Raw genomic sequence first — 24,772 nt, 5'->3', positions numbered from 1 at the left:
TTTTTTTCTTGAGTAAGTTTTGGCAAATTTGTTTTCAAGCAATTTTTCCATTCTTAATTGTTTAAATGCTTTAATATTTTCTTACATTGTTGTAAAGATCTGCTGTGATTTCCTCTCTCTCATTCTGGACATTGGTAATTTGCCTTGTTTCTTCATTAACTTGAATAGAGATAGCAACTTTCCTGGCCTGTTAAAAAAATTAAATTATGGTTTCTTTGATTTCACTTTAATTCTACTGCCTTTTATTCCTGCTCTTGTGTCCTTTCTTCTATCCACTACTTTTTCAGTTGCCTTTTTAGATTTATTTATTTTTTTTTAAGTTTTATTGGGAACTCATATATATATAGAGAGAAGGAGAGACATAGAGGAAGAGCTTTTGTCTGCTGGTTCACTCCCAAGTGGCCACAGCGGCTGGAGCTGAGCTGTTCCAAAGCCCAGATCTTCCTCCAGGTCTTCCACAAGTGGGTGCAGGGCCCCAAGACTTTGGGCCGTGCTCGACTGCTTTCCCAGGCCACAGGCAGGGAACTGGATGGGAAGCTCGAGAGCCAGGATAGCAGCTGGTGCCCATGTGGGATTCTGGGGGTGTGCAAGGGGAGGACTAGCCCTAGGCCTCCACGCATTGGGTCCTGAGTTGCCCATTTAAAGTAGAAAAACAGATGACTGAATTTAGATCTTTCATTTCTAATGTAGACTGTTTGAGATTTATTTGTAATCTCTCAAAATTGCTGCATTTATTTTGCCGTTTTCATTGTAGTTCACTTGCGATAGTTTTTAGTATCTTTTATGATTTCTTTTGACCACAGCTAGTTACAAATGTTCTAATTAGGTTCTGAAAATTTTGAAATTTTTCACTTACCATTTTGTTTTTGATATCTTACTGTTACGGTATATACTATATGATTTCAGTCTTTAAAATTTATTGAAATTTGCCTAACATATGCACTAATGTTTTTGCATATTTTCTGGCAAAGAATGTATAACCTGGTTATTGGGTCCATTATTTTTTAAATCAGATCAAATTATGCAGTACTTTGGCTCTTTAATATTCATAATGATTTACTTGTTATATCATTTACTCACTAGACTATTGGTATCTTATGAGATAACTTTTGGTTGCAGGTAGACCCACTTCAAAATTACAAATTGCAATTTATTGTTAAGTCTCCTTAGTTTTGTTAGTTTGGAATTGTTTTCTGTGTTTTATATTTCTGTTGTGACTGTCCCTCAGTTGGCGCTTATCTGACTTTTTCTTCCTCATGAAATGTAACGTAAGCATCTTTGGCAGGAATGTTACAGCAATGTGTTCTCTCCTTGAAGTGTCTGACTGGAGGGTTTTATTTACTTCCTACTGTTCACTTCTGTTGATGGAGTACGATGGAATCTGCCGGGTTTGTTGCTGCAGCAGTTTTTCTTTATGATGTCTTAATAAATTTGTTCATCTTTAAAAAGTACATTTTATCTATTTGAAAGGCTGAATTAACAGTTGAAGAGGAGGGGAGAGAGAGAGTTGTTCAATTAACAGAGGAAGAGGAGGGGAGAGAGAGTTGCTGTGTTTGCTGGGGCTGGGTTGGATAGACGCCAGGAGCTAGGAGCTTCTCTAGCTCTTTCATGTGGGTACAGAGACCCAAGCACATTGGGGACATGTTTTACTGCTTTCCCAGGCGCGTTAGCAGGGAGCTGGAAGCGAAGTAGAGCAGCTGGACCTCAAGTCACTACCCACAGGGGATGCCAGCTTTGCTTGGCTGTGCCGTAACACTAGCCCTTGTTTTTTCTTTATATATAGCAGTATAGATTTGGAATTTTCTGTGATCACCATGAGCCTCTCCAAGCTTCATAGTCTATGGATTATCACATCAGTGTTTGAGCACAAGATGTTCTAGATTTCTCTTGTGGTTTTCCTACCTCGGTTCTGGAGTCAGACATTTTTCCAGGAAGCCCTAGTTCACTTCAGTGGAGAAATGGTATTTAGAAGCTAAGATTTGAGTACCCAAAGGCTACTGCTGCCACTCCTCCTCTTCCTCTTCACTGCTGTTGAGATATACCTGCTGCTGCGTCCCTCTGACAGAGCCTGAGACTGTTTCTATGTAAGTGAGTAATTATGTGCATTTCTGTGCATTTTTGTACACACACCTCTAAAATTATTTGTGGGCATATCTGTCAGTACTGAAAGCCATTCATTCCCATTGAGACCTTTGGTTACACTCCAACAACCAACTAGTACATGTGGCAGTGAGAAACCTGGTTTTGTTTTCCATCTTGGCTCTGTTTCCTGTGCTGCCTAGTGCATATTCCTCTAAGCCTCTGTGCCCCGCCCATGCTTTAATCACTGGAACGGTGCCCCATGGATCCCTCTCCTGCTCGCTCTGCCCTCATACCCTAGGCTTGTCCACACTTGCTCTGTGATACCTCCTTTACCGCACTCAGCCTAACAGCCTGTGCAGGCTGTGCTAACCTCACAGTGTGTGGACTGACACCTATTTCACTTGGACTCCAGCGTCTCAAGCTCTGCTTGAGGAAGGACATTTCTCCAGGCTGTTTTTGGGCTGTAACAGCTTGTCTTGGGCAGTACTAGGGCCTCCCTCTCCATTCTGTCTTGAATTTAGCAGCTTGTTCTGTCCCAGTTTATGGCGTTAGAGCTGTGTGATTCATAGAGGGTGAGAGCAGCGGAAAGAGAGGGATGGGGAAAGGTCAAGTTTGATCCTTTTTGCTTTTAAGAAAGCTTTTTATTTTAAAGTTAGATAACATGGGAAGTTGCACAAATAGTACAGAGGTTCAATAAGCCATTCCCTCAGGTTCCCCCAGCAGTTACACTTTATGTAACTGTCGTGCGGTATCAAAATCAAGCAGTTGTTACTCTACAGCATGTTCGGTGTTGCACACTGTGATACCTGTATAGATTAGTGTAACGACTAGGGTGATAAGGCTAGAGAACTAAGTCATTAGGACACAGCTCTCCCTGCTGTCAGTCCTGTATAGTGTATACCTCTTCCCTGCCTCTTCACCATTCCCAGTAATGAGCTGCCCCTATCTGCTTTGAATCTCCTTAACTTTGTCATTTTTAAAATGTTACATCAATGGAATTGTCACATTATTTAGGTCAGTGACTTTTCACCCAGCTCAATGCCCTAGAAAGCCACCTAAGCTATTGCGTTACCCAATAATGTGTTCCTTTGTGTTATGGAGCATTATTCTCTGGTGGTGTACCACAGTTTATTCCTTTACTGAAACATAGGCATCCATATCTCCAGGATCAGTACCCTACCGTACCCTGGTCACCTTGGTGTATTCACTTCTATCACATTTAGACCTTATACTTTACCCTTCCCTTGCTTTCCCTTCCCTTTCCCTTTCCTTTCCTTGTTTTGTTTTTTGTTTTTTTGAAAGGCAGAGTTGCAGTGAGGGAGACAGACAAATTTTCCATTTGTTGGTTCATTCTCCAAATGGCTGCAATACCTGCAGCTAGTGTGGGTCAAAGCCAGGAATCAAAAGCTTCTTCTCCTTCTCCCACATGGGTACAGGGGCCCAAGCACTTAGGTGGTTCCATGTCACTTTCCCAGGTGCAATACAGGGAGCTGGGTGGGAAGTTAGCAGCTGGAATTCCATATAGGATGCTGGAACCACAGACACTGTCTTTACCTGCCGTCCCACCACCCTGGCCCTACTTTATGCTTTTTAAATATGCATACCCTGCATAGATAGGATCTTATTTTTATCTGCTCATTTCACTTGCCTGTTCTGAAATTAACTCCTTTATCCTACAGCTTGTTCAATGCCTGCTTGATGTTCCATTTTTAGGGTGAATCACAGCTGAGTCTTGTTACTCTTAATAGATAAAGACCAATTTGAGTTCTTGAAAATGGTCAATGAAAAGCTGTATCATGCCATATGTCAGGGACAGAATTTAGAGTTTGTGAAGCATTTCATCATAGTAGAATGTAACTGACAAGAAAATACATTTCTTCCTTTTTACTCTGTTCCTGTTGGTAAGGCTTAGTGATGAAGGACAGATCTTGGGATCATGGAATTATATTCAAGAGGACAGTGATTTTTAAAATATATTCTAGATCCCCCACAGTGTAGACACTCAAACTAACAGAATTTTACTCAGATCCTTCTAGATTGTGCCAAAGCCTTATAAAAATTGACACTGAACAAGTTAATGGTTTCCTCCTTTCATTTACTCAAAAAGAACTTTTCATATGTATATATATATATATATATATATATATAGTTTGTCAATTCAAAACAAAAAGTAAGGCCTTCCTTAGATCACTGAAAGTTCTTTTTTTTTTTTTTAAGATTTATTTATTTTGTTGGAAAGTCAGATATACAGAGAGGAGGAGAGACAGAGAAGAAGATCTTCCGTCTGATGATTCACTCCCCAAGTGAGCACAAAGGCCGGTGCTGTGCCGATCTGAAGCCAGGAGCCAGGAACCTCTTTCCAGGTCTCTCACACAGATGCAGGGTCCCAAGGCTTTGGGCCGTCCTTGACTGCTTTCCCAGGCACAGACAGGGAACTGGATGGGAATTGGGGCTTCTGGGATTAGAACCAGCGCCCATATGGGATCCAGGCACGTTCAAGGCAAGGACCTTAACCATTACACTATCACGCCAGGCCTGATCACTGAAAGTTCTTATAAATTCTCTTCCTAGTATCTGATGTCAGTTTATGGTAATCTAGGCTTGGGTCTAATATTTACTTTGTAGGTTCAGTTTTTATTTAAAAAGTATTGTAAGTACATTCATCAACATGGCCAAGAAAATACTTAGGTTTATTCAGAAAGGGGGGAATCCAGGCACACCTGTGGGTGGAGAGTGTGCCAGGAAGAGAAAGGGGAGGGAGAGAGAGGTGTCTAACTTCTGCTGTCTGCGTTCATAAGGGGAGTAGAGAGAGCAGAGAGCCAGCTTCTACTCAGTATGGGCTTGAGCAGGGAGTGGCTAGAGGATACCACCCCTCACATCCCAGAGAATGAGAAGTGTTGATTGCAGAAGCATCATTTGACTGACAGGTGGGCAGAAAGGATTTAGTGTGGCTTCCAAATTTGTGACCCTGAACTAGCTTACTTGCCCGCCTACATCCATATCACAGGGCCTGCCTTTCCAGGCCACAAACAGGGAGCTGGATCAGAAATGAAGCAGCCAGGACACGGTGTGCATATAGGATGCTGGGACAGTACCACGCCACAGCACCGACCCCTGCAGTATTTATTTTAAATCTATTTTTTCTTTTATTTTTTGTTTTCTAGCTTTTTATGGATTCAGTGTGGCTTAAGAATATAAGAATGTAATATTCTTCCCTCCCTTCCTCTTCCTTAATTGCTTTCCTCTCTCTCGTCTGTTTTTGAGATAACATTTTTAGATTTAGATTACAGTCACGTGTTTAATGCTCCACTTAATAAGAGAATGAACTACTAAAAAGCAAGAAGACTGTAGTTTAACATAAAGGTAGGCAATGGATATAAACAGTAATAAAATGGAAAGGACCATTTTACCCATATACAGCAAATTTGAAAGTAATCAAAGATCATTAAAAACATATGGCAGCATTTTATTTTCGTCATGAGTTTCTGTACCATAAAATAATGTGAATAAAATTGTAGACATAGCTATGCATTTTGTATCTTTGATTAACTTTAGTGTCCAAAGAGGTTAAAATTTGTTAAAGTAAAAATATAAATATATATATTTGGCCATTGGCATAAAACTTGTGCTTTCTTTCCCCAGCCTTTGGTTCTTAAATTTCCTCAAATCCTGAGTGCCAATACTCTGCCGTGGCATCTCAGTTAGTAAAACCTAATATTAGGTGTATGTCTTGTAATGGGGAGCTTCTTTCCTCCTGTTAAAAAAAAAAGAAATCCTTTTTGTCCATTTCAGTGGTTTTACAGTATTTACTTGTATTGTTTTTGGTACTGCTATTTTAGTTCAGAATTGAATTTGCATTCATTTGTTACAAATTGTGTTTCACAATTTTCCTGGAAGGTGACAAGTCGGTTTACTTTTGTTGCTGAAAGAATTCAATGGTCAGATGATGTTTCTTGTTTTTGACTAGATCACAATTAACCCATTATATATCTTTTTTTAATTATATCATATATCTTTTCAAAGTCATTTATAGGTCATGGCTGATTCTTACTGCTTTAAAAATTCTGTTTTACTTTTGACACTTGTTGACTGCACAGCTATGTGAGTCTCTGATTAGGGTGGGGAGAATGGAGGCATGGAGGAAGGTGGGTGGGACAAATGTTTCTGTTTTTTACTTCATCTGTTATCCACAGGAAGAGTGGAGAGGGGACCACTTTTTGCTGTCAAATTACATATCAGTACCCAAGGGAATTTTTATTAGTATCACATTTTTTTTCCAAAGTTCATTTGAGGGGTTCAGTAGTTCCATTGTGTTCATTGGTTGTTGAGTCTTTATCCTATTTTGTAGTAATTGGATCTGCCTTTGCTGGGGCAATATGGAGGGTTTTTTTTGTTTTTGTTTTTTTATGCTGTCCTTTTTACTTAAGTGCAGTCTTCAGATATCTTTTTTTTTTTTTTTAAAGACTTATTTATCTTTTGCAAAGTCAGATATACAGAGAGGAAGATCTTCTGTCCAATGATTCACTCCCCAGGTGACTGCAACGGACGGTGCTGTGTTGATCCGAGGTCAGGATCCAGGAACTTCTTTCCCGGTCTCCCACATGGGTGCAGGGTCCCAAGGCTTTAGGCCATCCTCAACTGCTTTCCCAGGCCACAAGCAGGGAGCTGGATGGGAAGTGGAGCAGCCTGGATTAGAACCTGCACCCATATGGAATCCTGGCACGTTCAAGGCTAGGACTTGAGCCACTAGGCCACTGCACCAGCCCACTACTCCCCCTTTTCTTTAAGATTTATTTATTTTTATTGGAAAGGAATATTTACAGAGAGAGAAACAGAGAGAAAGATCTTCTGTCCACTGTGTCAGTCCCTAAGTGGCTGCAACAACTGAACTGAGCCAATCTGAAGTCAGGAGTCAAGAGCTTCTTCAAGGTCTGCCGCTCAAGTGCAGGATTCCAAGGCTTTTAGCTATCCTCCACTGTTTTCCCAGGCCACAAGCATGGAGGTGGAGCAGCTGGGTCATGAACCAACACTCATATACAATCCTGGCTCTTACAAGGCGAGTTATCTACTAGGCCATTGCACTGGGCCCTTCAGTTATCTTTTTAAAAGAATTTGTATTTATTTGGAATTCAGAGAGAAAAAGAGGCTGTCTTCTGTCTGCTGGTTTACTTTCTGGTTGAGTCTCAGGGAGCCAAGAACTTGAGCTGTGTTCTGCTGGATGTGCGTTAGCAGGAAGCTAGAGTTCCGGCTCTCTGGGGTGGCAGGTACAAGAGGCATCTTACCCACTGTGCCATACACCTACATTGGTATTTATTTAGAAATAAATTAAAATTGCTTCTAGTGGAATAGCTGGTAACTAGTATCAACTCTAGTTTCTTGACAAGATTTTACTTGGCTTCTCGCTTCTGTTCCTTTCAGATGCACTCAGTATCTTATCTGATAGTATTATTGTTTGAGCAGAAAGCATAAGCAGTGCTGTTCCTTCCTTTCTGGTGAATCAGGTTATTGCTTATTGTTACTGATTTCAGCTTACCTGATAAGTATATGAGTCAGAGGAGCTCTACTGTAAGTTGAGTGTTCCTTCTCTGAAATGCTGGGGAGCACAAAGTCTGGATCTGGGAGAAATTTGCATATCTATAATGAGATATCTGGGGGTTTAGATCCAAGTCTAAACTTGAAATTTATTTATATTTCACACCTTATGCAGAGAGCCCGAAGGTCATTTTACGTGCCTCTGTTTTGGCTGGGATCCATCCCATGAGGTCAGGTATATAATTTTCCACTTGTAGAATCATGTTGGTGCTCGCATTGTCTCACATTTTGGAACATCTTGCATTTCTGATGTTTGAATAAAGAATGCTGAGCCTGTGGTAAATGGCTTCAGGAAACCAGCTCAAAGTGGCCTCTGCTTTGCCATTTTGATAATTTTGTGGCATAGTTTTTTAACAAAAAGGCTACATTTTCTGTGAAAATGGAAATAGTATAGAAGGGAATAATGAAGTAAAAGCTCTTTGTTTTTTACCTATGCCTGTGATAATCCTCAAGAGTTTATTAATACTGATCTGCATTTGCCTATATATTTTGAGTATATAATGCTGAAGGCTAATGTAGCTGTTAAACTGTTTTGTTTTACATAAATTGAATAATGTTATTTGCATGCTTTTGAAATTTGAATTATTCATTTAATGATATTTTGTAGAGATTTCTGTGTTATTGCATATAAAACCAGCCTATTTATTTTGATGGTTGATTAAATGGTATGTTATAGTTCATTTAACCACTGTAGATTTACATTTCTCATACTACTAGATTGGCTAGTATGCATGAAATATTTGTGAAAGCCATGTGTTTGTTTTATGTGGATGTATACAGGGAACTTAACATTGCTTGTACAAAAGAGAATTAACTAAGTTGATTTAAGTGCAAAACTTTTTGTAGTCCTTGCATAATTTTTCATAATAACCATTTTTCATGAGCTCCTTGAAAATAGCTTATGGTATTCATATAGAAAAGTGCGCTAATTCTTATATAAGTATCTTTGAAGTTTTTCCTTATTTAAAGAGAAAGAAAACCTGCATTTGCTGGTTCGCTCTCTGCCTGGCTGTAGCAACTGGGACTGGGCCAGAACAAGCTCAGAACTGAACCTAGATCCCCCTGCTTGGTGTGAGGAAGCCCACCTGCTAGGGCATGCATTACAAAAACACTGGAGTATGGAGCAGAGCTGGGACTCACCCGGTCAAATTGGAGTTGACTGCACCAAATACCCAGCAACAGCCAGAACTGAGCCAGTCTGAATCAAATATCCACCGCTGAATATACATCTTGCAAGTTTACTGTAACCTTAAATGTTTTTACCAGTGTTAGACTTTTACATGACTTTGAGTTTTGTGTACACCAAATTGTATTTGCTGTGTGTTGTAGTGTCTGGCCTTCTTGCTTATATTTGTGAGATGTTTTCTTGTTAATGTATGTAGTCGCAGTATGGTATTGTTTGTGTGCAGTCAGTTGTGTGACATCCATTGTCACACAGGAGGCCTTTATTTATTTTTTTGTATTTTTTTTCTTTTTTAATTTATTTTTCATTTTTATTTTTTGTTATTTTAATTAGGAGGCCTTTATTTAGATTCATGGTAATTGTTGGCTGTTATGGCAAGTGCTGCTGTGAATATCCTTAGATGTGTTTTAGGAGTGCTTGTAACAACTGTTAGACTACAAAGGATCTTTAAAAAGAAAGATGGAAAACGTGACACTGAATTTTCTATGAACTTTTGAAGTTTCTTTGTATACACAGGATTGAACTTGCTGGGTATACATATGCTCAATTTCTGTACTTGTTATCCAGAGGCTTTCTAGTTAATTTTGCCATTTCATAATTGTTCCAAGTGCTTGTAAGATTTGGTAAAATACCAGATTTTAATTTTAGCCATTTTGATGGCTGTTTAGTGAAATTGCATTGTAATTTTAGGTTTACTTTTCCTGATAGGAAATTATTTTTTTCATATTTGGTAACAATTTAAGGTTTTTTTTTTTTTAGTTATTCCCATTTTCCTATTGTTTTCTTTTAGAGATTGCAGTTCGTTATATGTTTGTTGGATATGTGCATTACAGTTGTCACTTGGCCATGCAGGCTCACCTCTTTGTTCTTTCCAGAAATAGGAGTTAATAAGGTTCAGTTTTTAACTCTTACCTTTTGAGGGTTGTGAGTGTTTTGCTTGTCCCATTTAAGAAGTATTTGACTGTCCAAGCATACTGAAGATATTACAAAAAAGTAACTTCCCGAAACCTTATGGTTTTCCACTCTCATTTAGGTTGGTAGTCCATTTGGAATTGATTTTTATTGGTGATATGAAGGGAGAAATTAACATTTATTTGATCACCTATATATTATTATTTAAATATTTGTATATCTTCATTTGAAAGGTAGATTTTACAGAGAGAAGGAGAGACAGAGACAGAGGTCTTCCATCCACTATTTCACTCCCCAAATGGCAGCAACAGCCAGAACTGAGCCAATCTGAAGCCAGGAGCTCGGAGTTTCTTCTGGTCTCCTACACAGGTGCAGTAAGTCATCCTCCTCTGCTTTTCCAGGCTATAAGCAGAAAGCTGGAATGAAAATGAAAGAACTGGGACTCGAAGTGGCACCAATAGGGGATGCTGGTGCTTACAAGTTTAAAATTAGTTTGCTCCACCAATGCATTGGCACCTGTGTGTTGTTTTTTAAAATAAAGATTTAATTGGATGCCAGAGTGAAAGAAAGTGACAAATTTTCCGTCTGCTGATTCACTTCCCAGATGGACTCAACAGCAACCAGGTTAAAACCAGGAGCCAGAAACTCCATCCACATCTACCTTGTAGGAGGCAAGAGCCCAAGCTCTTGGGCCACCATCTTGCTGCCTTCCCAAGTGCGTTAGCATTAAGCTGGATTGGAAGCCAAGCAGCCAGAACTTGAACTGGCACTCCAGTATGGTTGATGGCAGCTTAACTCATTGCGCTACAGTACTTCCTAACCCCTGTTTTTTAGACAGTGATCCATAGAGGTTTTCTTTCAGTTTCACTTTGCTGGCTGAATGTTTAATTAGGGTGTTTTTGTTTTCTTAAGATTTACTTTATTTTTATTTTAAAAGCAGAGGTAGAAGGGGAGACACCCAGAGAAGGTATTCGATCTGCTGGTTCAGTCCCTAAATGACTGTAACATCCAGAGCTGAACTGATGTGAACTCAGGAGCCTGCAGCTTCTTTTGGTTCTTGCACATTGCTACAGGGAGGGGTCCAAGGACTTGGGCCATTCTCTGTTGTTTTTACAGGCCATAAGCAGGGAGTTGGATCAGAAGTGGAGCAGCTGGAACTCAAACTGGCTTCGGTATGGAATGCCGCCGTTGGAAGCTTAGTTTACTGTGCCGGGGCACTTCCCCTTGGGATAGTTTTTGGAGCAGTTTGTATTTCAAGATGACGTTAGATACATTTTTGCTTTTTAGTAATATTCATATTAAGCAAATCAAGATCTTTTTAAGGATAAAGTAATACATGTTGAAAATACAAGACTTTCAACTATACAGAAGGTAACACATTATTAACAAATTTATTTTAGAATACCTTAACATTTTAATGTTTTCCTTTTAAACTTTCCTGCGTAGGCATTTGTATGTTTGTATAAAATTTCCTTCATTTTCTTGTGTGTTTGTAAATGTATTAATGCCCTTATTTGCATGTGTCACTTCTCTTTAAACTGAGAGTCTTGCTCTGTCATATTAATAAAAAGTTAGCTTTCTAATGATCAAATAATGCCCACATAGCTATATGGTATGTATGTATATAGCTATATTATCTCACAGTGTATTGCTGAATATGAAATGGTTACCTGTTTTTATTATCAGAAGTAGTATGGCACATTGTGCATTCTTGCCATGTGAGCTTGATGCTGCTGGCCATGTTGTAGTCTTTAAGAGGTGTAATCAGTTTTGTTTTCATGTAGCACCGTGTGAGAATTCTAACTAAATGTCTTTATAATAGTTAGAGGAGTCAGAACTGTTTCTAAATTCATATGTGGTATTGAGGGGAGACAAAGAAAAACTGCATTTGGATTGGGTCTTGCTAGAGAAAATAATATCTTCAGTCAGAAGACTGGGATAATATTTGTATGGTCGGGACTTTGGGAAGGGTATCTAATGTGAAAGGAAAGACTACTTTTTACCATCTTGGGTTTCAGATGCCAAGATGTTTTAGTGGAGCTCTGTGTGTCCTAGCAGTTACACAGTTGCAGTTTATGTCAGTGACTAATAACCATCTGTGTTTATGCAGTACTTCATGGTTTTCATGGTGGGCTACGTGGGATCTCATTTGATATTGTGATATAAGATGGCCAATTAACAGATAAGAAAGTACGTATAATCATGGGTAGTGTCAAGAAATTGCTGTATATTGCTGTGAATTGTAGGTTTAATGCTTTAGTTGTATAATCTCATTTAACTCTACAGAAATCCTAAGAGGATTTTTCCCTCCATTTTACAGGTAAACCGATTTTAAGTAGATATATTTCAGTTGTTCAATTTCACATTGATAAAATTACTATCTGGAATTAGATTTTATTTGATCTGCCAACCTGTGTTTTTCCTGTCATCTTTATTAACCTTTGTAAGTTTACTCAGCTAGTATTTGGAAGAGATGGCATGGAAGTTAACATCTTGGGGCCGGTCATGTGGTACTGTGGGTTCGGCCATCATGGTGGCATTCCAAAGGAGCTTTGGTTTCAGTCCCAACTGCTCCATTTAGAATCCAGCTGTCTGCTAATGCTGCCTGGAATGGCAGTGGAAGATGATGCAAGTAATTTGGTTATGGAGTTCTCCAGCTTGTGGCTTCACTTTGTCCTGTTCCCAGCTGTTATAACCGTTTTGGGAAATGAACCAGCAGATGAAAGATTTCTGTTTCTCTCTCACTGTGTAACTCTACCTTTCAAGTAAATAAATAAATAAATAAATAAATTGAAGTCCTCTAATGCATTATACCTAAATATTGTAGAAATTTGTCTGCTTTGTTACTTCTCAGCTCACATTTTCTTTCCCTGTGGAACCTATTCCATTGGGCATTCTGGCAGTACTGTAGTTGCTATATGAAGAAAAAGCAATAGCTTATGTAAAAACATTTCGAACAAATATGAATAATGGAGATTTATAAAGAAGCAATTATAATAGTGGAAATAGCATTGACCAGGGGTATCAGATCTTGGTTTCAGTCCTAGTGTGTTTTGTTTTAATTAGAGAAAGAGAAAGTGGGAAATCTTCTGTCTGCTGGTTGTTTAGACGTCTTATAGGTGGAGTTGGGCCCAGCCAAAGTCAGGAGCCCAGGACTTTTTCCAAGTCTCCACGTGAGCGACAGGGTATAAATACTTTTCATCATTGCTCTTTTATACCCTTGGTACTTTTGATGAATGCTGGTCAGTTATTTTGTAGCATTGTCTTTCAGTTTGAGTTTGTTTGATGTTTTCCTAGTTGTGCTGAAGGGCTATATACTGGCAGTCATAGGTAAGTGGCTATTGCATCCCTCTCACTGTATCCTGTCTGTGGGTCATACTGTGAATGTGACTTCTGATAGTCACTTTGATGCTTCTCTGAGGAAGTGCTTACCAGGTTTCCTTGCTGTGATTAGGATGTTTTCCTTTGTAACAAGCACATATTTTGTAATAGGTACTTCCAGATTGTCCTGTTTTAGATTGTTGGCCACTAATTTTAACTTTTGTTGGTATAGGTATTTCCTGCAAATCAGTGTATGTTTTAACAAGTTCATAGGAAATGGAATTGAAAGATTGTGCCTCTCTTTCAAATTTTTTATTCAAATATTTTACATTCCGTGCATATAAGGGACCTTCAAATAGTTCTTAGGAATTCATGTTGTGAGAAAATTACGTATAGATCAAAAACCTGTTTAAACCAAAATAAACTTACCTTTTAATCCCATTTTCCATGAACCTTTTGCAAGGAAGTAACCTTGCAACCCTCATAATTGTTATTGTGGTGTTCACCTGATTGTGATTTTGCCTTTCCTTGTTCTGTTTATCATTGCTGTCCCTTTCCCTCAATTATTTCATTGATATTTCAGTGTCTTTCAGTATGGATACTCATTTTATTCTGTGAGCTGTGATCCAGTACTGTCATTGCTAGTATTATGCCAACATTGGCCATCGAAAGCTCTTTATGGCTGTCTCTTGGGGAGTTTTTAAAAAATATTTGATGAAGCCAGCATGGTGGTACTTTTTGCCAATCCTCCACCCTGTGACACCAGCATCCTTGTTTCACAGCTACTCCACCTGGGAGAAGAGTTCTCTGATTATGGCCTGGGAAAGCAGTGGAGGATTGCCAGTGGCCTTAGGACCCTGCATCCATGTGGGAGACACGGAAGCAGCTCTTGGCTCCCAGCTTCAGTTCAGTTCAGTTGTGGCCATTTGTGAAGTGAACCAGTGGATGAAAGACCTTCTGTCTCTGTCTCTCCTCTCTGTAAAATCTGCCTTCCCAATAAAAATGAATTTATTTTTTTAAGAATAAATTTATTTGAAAAGCACAGAGAGAGAGGTATTTTTCATCCACTGGTTCTTTCTCCAGTTGAATGAAACAACCAGTTCTGGCTGGGCCAGACCAAAGCCAGAAACTAGGAATTTATTTCTGATTTCACAGTTGGGCCATTTTCTGCTACCCTCCTGGGCACATTAACAGCAGGCTGTATTGGAAATGGAGCAGCTGGTACTTGAACTTCCACTTTTATGTTTGCTGCTGATGTCCCAACAAACTGTGCCACAATAATGCTTGCTCTTGTGGTCTTCTTGACATGAGCCCATGTTTTGAGCGCTTTAGCTTCTGGTCCCCTAGTTTGTAAGGTTGTATTTTCCCTGCCATAGATCTAACCGGTTCCTAAGAAGCCTTGTCTTTTATTTGGATATTCATATTTACCAAAAGACTCTGTGCCAGGTGTGATTGGTGTTTCATCACACCAAGCTAGGAAAGGCAGTGTTTCCTAACCACCTATGCACACAATACTTGTACTGATTTCTCTATTTTGATGTGAACCAGGCATCCCTATTAAAGTTGTTTGAGTGGAAAAGAAGGCGGCAATGCAGCTTGCAGTTAAGATATATCTAGAATTTAGAACCGCCCATTGTAAAACTAGAAGGGAAATCATTGGGAGGAAGTCTCAGAGCCTATGGAACTGTATGATTAAAAAAGAAAAAAACTAGGTATCTAGAATCTAAAGGTGTGGAACCTTTGTTCTGGCAAGGTCCATTTGCATATTTATGACATAATTTGTGAGCCATACAAAATTACCAACTTAAAAATTAGTCTGCTGAAGATTTATTGAATTTTGGGTGCTGCTTGTAGTTGCTTTGCCAGGGATAGAGCATGTGATTTCACAGGCCTTGTATGCCATGTGGGCCAGACATTCCACACCCTGTTCTAGACGAACAGTTCTTAAACATTTGACCTTTGGACCCTTTTATACCCTTAATAAATATTGAGAATCAAAATAGAAACATAAACAAATAATAAATAAGTAAATAAATAAATAAATATTAAAGCTTATTTGAAAGGCAAGTGGAGGTAAATAAGGTACTTCTTCCATGTGCTCATTGACTCCCAAGCAGCCTGCAACAGCTGGGGTTCATCCAGTACAAAGCTGAACTCAGTCCAGCTCTCGTATGTGGGTGGCAGGGACCCAAATACTCGGAGGCGTCACCTGTTGCCTCCCAGGGTATGTGTTAGCATGAAACTGCAATCTGTAGAACTTGGACCTGGTCCTCTGAGCCATTGTGCCAAATGTACCTGTCCTTAGAAGTTTCAACTTTAGTTAGTTACAAAAATTAATATATACTTTATTGGAAATTAAAATTGGGAAATTTGAGGTTTTATTTATCTGTGAATAACATTAAAATTTGTGCATGTTAGTATGTAATATTTTAAATGACAAAACAATCCTATTTTCTAAAATAAGATTTAGTGAAAAGAGGATTTGTGCAAATCTTGCCTGGGTTGATATGGGAACAAGGTGGTCATCTATACTAAGGAATGCAGTCTATGATGACATTATTAGCTTCTTTTAAAATGCCACAGCATACTCATGAGAGAAAAGTTAAGCAGAATAGATAAATAGCACAAAGGTTTTAGTCTCGTGAACTATGAAAGAATTCCCACACTTTGTTGGCCACTAATGTGGATGTATTCGAAGTGTGGCAAAGGTACTGCAATTGCTGGAAGGATAAATTCAGCAGAACTGCCATGAAGAAAGAGAGGGAGCTATGATCATGTGATGCAAAGAAGTTGGAAGGATGGGGTTATTAAGTAGTAAGATCAGTTGATTTGATCACTCCTTTTACTCCATTATCTAAACTTTGCAATGCTAGTGTAGTAACCAAAATTTGTAGTAATAAACCAATTGGGACAGTGATTAGGATTTGAATGGTGGATCCTTCTGCATATTTGCAACCGAAGAACAGTTTTTGACTGTCTCCCCTGATGATTGTTATCTTCTTTGAGAATTTTGTATGGAATTATGAGGCAAGTAAAGGGAGTAATTACAACTTTGGATTCACAGAGACCTGCTCAGTAGTGTACTGCCTTACCTGCCTGCGTTCTTCTTTGGCTCTGAGCTTGGAATGTAAAATCTTGTTGTCTAGTTAAATTTAACTGTTTTTTACAAAAACTATCTTGGTAGTATTCTCTGCTTCTTAAGTTTCCCTTTTTCTGTACTCCAGGAATACCTTCAAATAACACCAACTTTGTTTTGTGCTGTGTCTTTTGTGTATAAACACTTGTAATACTTGTGGTCACCATGATTGAGCCGGAGTGTTTGCTTGGTAACATTTTGGAACAAGTTCTCTCTGTGGTTACACACACCCTTTCCCAATGGCTGTGTACTACTTTCACTCTCAGAAACACTGTTTCTCTAGCAAAATTTTGGTCCACAAGAATTTATTTTCTAGGTGAAATTTGAATATGCTTGTAGAAAGAAGTCAGTACCTGTTAGAATCAGGAAGACCATTTCATTTATTTTTAAATTTTTAAAGTTTTTGATTGATTGAAAGTTTGAATGAGAGTAAAAGATTAATCTTCATTTGCTGGTTCACTCCCGGGTGAAGCTGAGAGCTGTGCCCGGGTAAAGCTGAGAGCCAGGAACTCTGTGTCTCCCAGATGGGTGGCTGGATCCCAAGTAGTTGGGCCATTGTTTGCTGCCTCTCAGGTACTTCAGTAGCTGGAAATGGAAATGAAAGTAGAACAGCTGCTGCTTCCTCACAAGCACTCTTGTAAGGATGTGAATACTAAGTGCAGCATCTAACCTGTGGTGTCTCACTGCCTGTCTCTCAGACTTTTTGTGGGAGGGAGTGAAGAAGCAGTGGCTTGGTGAGTGGTGGAAGTGGGGTCTTTAGTGCATGATACAGGGGAAAGCAGAAAAAATACCTTCTTGTTACTCAGATGGGATGCAAGGGAAAGTGAGAAGACCACAACCCAAAGTTGAAATGGGTGGGAACACATGGCTCCTGAGAGTCCTACTCTTGCCAATAACCTAGGTCTTTTCTGTAAAGTAGATTGTAAGGAATCTTGAAAGCTGAGCTGGGGCGTTTCACATTGATACCTCAGAGTGCTGCTGAGGATTGCTCAGTCTGGAAATGACGTGAAAACATTTGGTATTAATTTACTTGTGGAAGAATATATTGGGACATCATGGTATCTTGAATCAGTAAAGTTGGTAAACTTAATTGGAGTGAAATGGTTATCACTGGCTGTGGATATAGGATGTTGAAAATGAAGACGAATGTGATCACAAGGAATTAACTTTATGTTCAGGAGGTAGGGATAGAGATAGACTAAAATTTACAAACCAAGTGAAGTGTTATTGACAGATTATCTGTTATTATTGTTTTAGTTGCTTATATATTTGTTCTGTCATATGCTAACATTACTGAGTCTTCAAGAAAGAAGTTGGCAAGTTTATCATCTCTTATTAAGTCCCTTATTTTGTCCACAGTTACTTGAAATCTTCATTTCTCCATTTGAATCCCTGCCCCCTATCTTCTATTTATTGGGTGACCTGTGCTATCTTGAATTACTAGTTTCTTTCTTTTGCCCCATAGTGCATCAAAATTCCCTTATCTTTATTTTCAGAGCTTTGAAAAAGAGACTTCATATGTGGAAAATATCCTCAGTATTTGTGCTTATTAGGGTCTCAGTAAGTGTTTATACTGTTTTAACATGATTGAATAAATGAATGTGTGAAAGGACTTATGGGAAATGCCATTGAAAATGTCAAAATAACATATAAGTACATGAAATAATTAAAAATAAGTTTAGTTTGGGGCCAGAAATGAAGTAAAGGGACTCATCCTGTGCCCGAGCATCAGGAGGACAATTTTTTGGTCTGAAAGGTCTCTTTATGTGTAAGATTGGGAGAATAAAGAGGGAGGACTATTTTAGAACTAGCAGTGAAGAGCTGGTGAGGACAGTGGCTCAGGGTGAAGCAGCATGACACCGCAGAACAGAACTCTGTTTCTGCATCTTGGGGAACCTCCAGTCACGCGCCAGACAAGGCCCTCAAGAGGCTAGACTTGGAATTAAGCAAGTTTATAGCAGGGGGAAATGTTGAGATGATAGTTGTGTGTGACCTGTGAATGAAGTTGTAAATAACCAAACAGCCCTAGGCAGAAAAAAAGTTCTTCACCTCTGATTTAGAAAATAGAAAGGAGATAGGAGTCACAGTGAATGGCTTCTGTCCTTTGACATAAGGGAGTCTAGAGGGAAGGTTAGAGGAGTGAGGGTCTTAAGGATTTTAGGAGGTGACATTCTGGATTTAGTTAAATCTGATGAAGGAATTGATAGGGATAGAGAAAACACTTCTGACCGGATGAATTGGAACAGCAGCATTTGAAATCCAGGCCCTGGAAGAGGCAGGAAAATGCCTCTTGGTGAGGGCTTGGGTGAAAAGATATCACTGAAAGTATGGGAGGAGATTTTATTTACTTACTTTTTAATAAGGCTATTTTTTTTAATGCTCTAATGGATGTATTTTCAAAATCCAACAACCCAGGCTTTATAAAACATCACCCTACTTTTATTAACTATGTTTTGTTTTGGTTGATAGCAAAAGCAAGTCTGTGAATTTGTGTTCTTTTAAAGGGATTTCTCAGGAAAAGGGTAGGCAGCTTCAGGGTGCATTCTCTCTGGCCATACTTAAGGAGTCTTCTTGTTTTGGTAGATTCTTGTCATCTTCTCTGGGCTGCAGGCAGCTTGAGATTTTCCAGATATTCTGCAACTCCTTTCCAGCCATCTTATCATTATCATACCCATCTCTGTGTTTTTGGGTTTTCCAGCTCTTTTCTGAGCACCTTTGGCTGCGCCACATTTACTTCCTAAATAGTATGGAGAGGAGTTAATTTCATGTGTGAATGATAAAGCTATTGGGGCATTCACTATCACTTGTAGGTCTGTGCTTGTGTTTTCATGATGTTAATTTATGCCTTATGTTAAGGTGGTAGTACAAATATGATTACTTTCCATTCAGGTGGAAACAACTAAAAGATTTAGATATGTGTCTTGTCTTTTTTTTTTTTTTTTAACTATTCTAAAGACTCCTCTTTGGTTTTGTGAATAGCTGCTAGTTGCAGAGTTTACTTAGGAATCTCTCTTTTGCTCTACCTGACAACTCTGCTGAAAAGAATTCCTCTGTTTCTTGCTGTTGCTCATTATGTCTCCATGGGTTTGATTTTTCCTGTAGTTTATAGGCTGCCAGAAATGTTGGAACTACTTTTTGGTGCCCTTTCGGCACAGTACAGAGCAATCCCATTGTGCTGCTTACATTGAAGCATATTATTTCTCTTCAGTCTCATAACCAGGTCCAAATGTGGAGTGGAGGTTCAGTAAACATCCCTTCCACAGTGGTGGTGAGATGAATTCCAAAGCTTTGTTGGTAGTGATTTTACTGTTCTAATTTATGTTCTAAATAGTTGATGCCCAAAAAAGCCAGAAGAATGGTCACTGGACTATTCCGTCACCTGTTGGGATTATCTGCGAACTTGTCATTTGTGTTACGTGTGCTCACCTTCTTGTTTTGTGATTCTGATACACTGCTGTATGTCAGGAATTCCTGCGAGCTCCTGCTTTACAGTGTCAATCTGAAGCCCCTGGCTTGTGTTATATGTCCCCTTTCTATACAGCTGTTCATCTTTCAGCTTCATGTGTGCATCTAGAGATAGTCATAATCTTTTTGCACCATGTTTTTCATTGTATTTTTGAAAATGTAGCTATTTTCAGAGTGTACTTCTCAAATTATTCTGAAGGATTTTTGCTGAATTTCATAGTCTATTTGCATGAAAGTTTCTTTTAAGATCCTTTTGTTTTCATCTTGAAGATGGCTGGGAAATGTAGCATGAAGAGAGCATGACCAAGTACCAGCAAATCGGATGAGAATTGACGGTGCCAAAATGATCTTAGAATGTTGGGGCATGTGGTTTTAGGGCAAGCAGCTCTGTGGGAACAAAGATCTAAAGAGTGGATAATGTTGTTGCAACCTTAATCTCTTTTTAAATGCATTCACTATGTTTTATAAAAGTAGAATTGTATTTTACAGAGCAGAGCAGTGGCCTAAAACTATTTGCATCTCTAGAATCAGAGCTTTGGTGACGGTTTCTTATAGAGGATAGGGACATACTGGCTCTGATCTTGCCAGAAATGTGGAGCATCAAAATAATTCTCTCTCTGTTCATCTTACCTGCTTCTCTCAGGTTATGCAACACTGCAGCCTTCACTCTTACTACCTCCTTTGCTATCAAAGATAAAGATAATCATCTTTTAGTACTTTGTGCCATTGATGTAATGTTTTATAAAGACAGATAAAAGCCATGAAGATACCAGAATGATCTGTCTGTCCCCTAAGATTTATATTGATTTTTGGATCCTATCATGTGTGTTTATAAATGCAGCATCTGTTCTTTGACTGTGGGGATGAAATGGATGTTACTATGTCCTGACTTCTGCTGCTTTTTCTGCTAGTTCTTAAGACTATCTTTCCTCTAGAAATCTTCACTCTTTCCTCCAACTTGATTTTCTAAAACTTCTTCATTTCTCTCTGTTTACTCACTCTTGAGTTTTATTTCTCAATTGCGTGTTAATGAATTCTGTAGCACTTGATTTGGTTGGCACATATGGTTGGTCATTCTAGGAGTGTCAGTGTGCAGACTTAGCAAAGGATTAAACGTACAATGGCTTTGTGTCACAATGGACTTTTTAATTCATTTCTAAAATTGGCTTTTTTTTTAAACAGATAAGTGTAAAGCAGGAAATTACTTTTCCTGATGTATCTGAGCAACTGATGAGAGACAAAAAACAAATCAGAGAGCCAGTAGACTTACAGAAAAAGAAGAAGCGGAAGCAACGTTCTCCTGCAAAAGTAAGAGAATCTGTTAAGGTGGTGGTCGCTACCCTCTTCACCCCAAACTGTCAATGTATTCTGTGGGCAGGAAGCTGTCTTTACCTCAGGGGCACACAGTCACGGCTCGAGTGGCTTAGAGAGTCGGCGCGTCTCACTGGCTTCACCAGGCGGGAGGAGAGGGGTGCATGCCTGCATGGAGGTGGTGGGCCTTTGCCTTCCGTTTGTCTACTTTCTGTACCATGCCCCTGTTTGCTAAAGCAAACTTCTCCCATGTCTTTCTTTTCTCTAAAAACTAACAGATGAAATGTATAGTGCCTAGTTTCTCATTCATAGTGGCTTTACTTATTTTAGTACTAAGGTTCCAGAAAATTTTTATACCAGTTCATCAAGAAAAGGTACAGGACATCATTAATAGAATGTGAGCTCCACGAGGGCAGGAACTCGACTTCCTTCACAACTGTCCCAAGAACTTGGAGTAGGAGGCATAATGAGTTCTTCACAGGTATGCTGTGGATGGAGAGACGGATTTGTAAATAAGGAACAGACACATGACATATTGTTAGGCGGCTCCTCCTCTCCCTCTCTGCCTTCAGTATATATACTTGATTATAAGTAGCATTTTTGGTGTTTTTTTTTTTTTTAATTCTTATTTTTCATTTTTTTCTTCCTCTAAGTAGTGTAAAAGTATTTTAGAAGATTATAACATGATTTTTTGATCATTAATGTTTTGTGATTCGAAGCAATTATTATTTATAAATTTTCTGTTACTTGTGGATTTAGTGGTATGCTGGAGTGACTTTTACTGGCTTGTAAGAGCTGATGGCTGATTTTTGGGGGGAATTGTGTAAGCTAGTTGCTAATACTTGTAGTGACTTGGAATTGGCCAGAATGGGAATATTGACACCCTAGAAATGAGCAAATGATTCTCAGTCCGCTGATTTCTTAACTGGTTGTTAAGATTTTACCAGTTTACCACTGGTAAGCTTACCAGCTCTCCACTGCTTTGCTTAGGATAGCCATTGGTGACTAATGGAGACTGGAATAATACAGTAACATTGTTAGAGGTAAATACTTTGATTTTCTGCCATGTTCTGTTTTAATGTATGCACAGGTACATATAGATTTGATTTCCTCTTTTGTAGCAATGTGTGTGGGCCATTTTAAAATTATTACTGGTTCCGATACATATTTATTAGCATAATGTGATCACATTATGTCTGATGTTGTTATTTTGATGTAAAGTTGTATACTTTTTGTCTTCCTTCTACCCTTAAAATATCATTGTACATTATTGAATCAGAGAGTGAAGTTTTAGAGTTTTCTTGATATGTTTGTTACCCCTTCCAGAAATCTGCACCAGCTACATTCCACCTGCTGGTAGCCTCAGGTGTGTCTATGTTGTCTCTTACATTTTAATTTTATTTATATTTTAAAATTTAAAATTTTATGTTTGAGAGGGACGGAGGAAGAAATAGGAAGCGCGTGAGAGAGAAAGAGAAGAATGAATAAATGAAAGAACAGAAACAGCCAGATCTTCCAGAAGCCCACAAATGTCAGGGACGAGAACAGGTCAAAACCAGGAACTGGGGACCTGCTCTGATGATCTGTGTGGGTGGCAAGGACCCCAGTATTTGAACCATCAGCTGTTGCCTCATAGGGTATGTGTTTGAAGGAAACTAGAATTGGGAGCAGAGCAGTCACTCCCAAGGGATGCAGGCATCCAAAATGGCCATGCACCAGATGGCAGTCCTGTAATGTTATGTCTATAAAACCTCCCATCTCTTCCTCTTTTCATCCTTCCCTCCTTTTTTTGGTGGGCTTTATATTTTCTCAGTGAGTTATGCAGTATGTTTTTGTCATTTCTGTTCTTTAATGCAAAAAGCGAGTTTCTTATATGTAGAATAATACCATGTTTTAAGAAAAAAAAACTACTTTCTAAAACTGTAGCACTGTGTGACTTGGACTTCACTGCTGATCTGTGGGGGAGTCACTTTCAAGTCTTTGAAAACAACACAATGTGTGTAAGTTCTGTGTTTGGGTTTTTTTCTTTGTTTATTTTGTTACCATGTTTTTCTACTGTATTCTTGATTTGTAATGTCTTGAAATTTTGATTTGTCATGTGGCCAAGTCTTGTCGTGGGATAGATTTGATACTTCTGAATCGACAAGGTATATATGTTGACATGTCTAATAAATAAGAGGATAAAAAGAGCTAAGAAATACTCTCTCGGTCAAGTAATTTCCTAAAACTGTGAAATTAGCTGTTTTATGAAAATATATTTTTTGGGTATTAGAATCTTATCCCTTTTAAATCTCAAATTTTCTTATAGTCATTTGTTGGAAATTGATTTTGCGTACATCTTCTTTTAAATAGAGTGCATTGGAACATCATGTGGCATTCTCTACGTAGCTTGTTTTTTTTCCTCTTGGAGATTTATTTATTTTTATTGGAACTGCGGGTGTTTTATAGAGAAGAGAGACAGAAAATCTTCTATCCACTGGTTCACTCCCCAAATACCCACAGCAGCTGGAGCTGAACTGATCCAAAGCCAGGAGCCAGAAGCTTCTTCCTAGTCTCCCACACAAGTACAGGGTCCCAAGGTCCTGGACCATCCTCTGCAAGCAGGGAACTAAATGGTAAGCAGAGTAGCTAGGATACAGACTGGTGCCCTTATGGGATCCTAGCGCTTGCAAGGTGAGGACTAGCCAATTGAGCTATCATGGTGGACCTTAGATGGCATATTTAAAAAATGATTTTGAAGATATATTTAATTGATTTGAAAGGAAGAATTAGATTTAAATAGTATCTTTTATCCATGGGTTCACTTCTCCTCTGGCCATAATGGCTAGCACTGGCCAGAGTAAAGCCAGGAGCTTCATGTTCTTCCACATGGGTACAGCACAACAAGACTTGGGTAGTTTTTCGTTGCTTTTCCCAGTTGTATTAGCTGGGAGCTAGATTGGAAGTAGAGCAACCAGGACTTGAACTGGCCCCCATTTATTGGCTTCCTTGTTGCCAGATGGCTGTCTTATTGCTTTACTGATTATGTCAACAACACCAAGTCTAAGATTGATTTCTTTTTGTTATTTGTTTAAAGATTTACCTTATTATTATTGGAAAGTCAGATATATAGAGAGGAGGAAAGACAGAGAAAAAGATCTGTCCGTTGAATCATTCCCCAAGTGGCCACAACAGCCAGAGCTGAGCTGATCTGAAGCCAAAAGCCCGGAACCTCTTCCGGGTCTCCCACACAGGTGCAGGGTCTCAAGGCTTTGGGCCATCCTCAACTGCTTTCCCAGGCCACAAGCTGAGAGCTGGATGGGAAGTGGGGCTATTGGGATTAGAACTGGCACCCTTATCGGATCCTGGTGTGTCCAAGGCGAGGATTTTAGCCGCTAGGCCACTGTGCCAGGCCCAAATTGATTTATTCCTTTTGAAAGTCAAAATTACAGAAATGGGGGAAAAAAATAAAAAGATCTTCTATTTGATGGTTCATGTTGCAGATGGCTGCCATGGCCTACCAGGCCAGGTCAATGTCAGGAGCTTCATCTGGATATCCCACAGTGGTAGCAGGGACTCAGATATTTCAGTCATCTTCTGTGGCTTTTCCTAAGCTATTCAGCAGGAATCTGGATCCAAAGTGGAGGAGTGGGGATGCCAACCAGTGCCCGTATTGGATGTCAGTGTCATAGATAGCAGGTTTACTTGCTATGCCACAACACTAGTCCCACAATAACATAACTTTTAGTATCTTGGGGTTAATGTTGTAAACCTTTTTAAAAAATTCATGT

At 39.1% G+C, this 24,772-nt stretch overlaps 1 protein-coding gene across 8 annotated transcripts in view; it reads left to right on the top strand.

The window, feature by feature from the left end:
- Positions 1-24,772, top strand: part of LOC121167271 (zinc finger protein 148) — a 166,455-nt gene that overhangs the window by 80,921 nt on the left and 60,762 nt on the right. For all 8 annotated transcript variants that reach the window (XM_040996700.1, XM_040996698.1, XM_040996697.1 and 5 more), the window contains one exon: positions 20,874-20,999. In XM_040996700.1, the coding sequence (XP_040852634.1) occupies positions 20,874-20,999 (126 nt within the window). The remainder of the gene's footprint in view (positions 1-20,873; positions 21,000-24,772) is intronic.

Source organism: Ochotona curzoniae, unplaced genomic scaffold (assembly GCF_017591425.1).
Source record: "Ochotona curzoniae isolate NIBS_2020 unplaced genomic scaffold, NIBS_Ocur_1.0 patch356, whole genome shotgun sequence".
Classification (NCBI taxonomy): Eukaryota; Metazoa; Chordata; class Mammalia; order Lagomorpha; family Ochotonidae; genus Ochotona; species Ochotona curzoniae.
The sequence above is the reverse complement of the archived record's forward strand: the minus strand, read 5'-3'. Positions and strand labels throughout refer to the sequence as shown.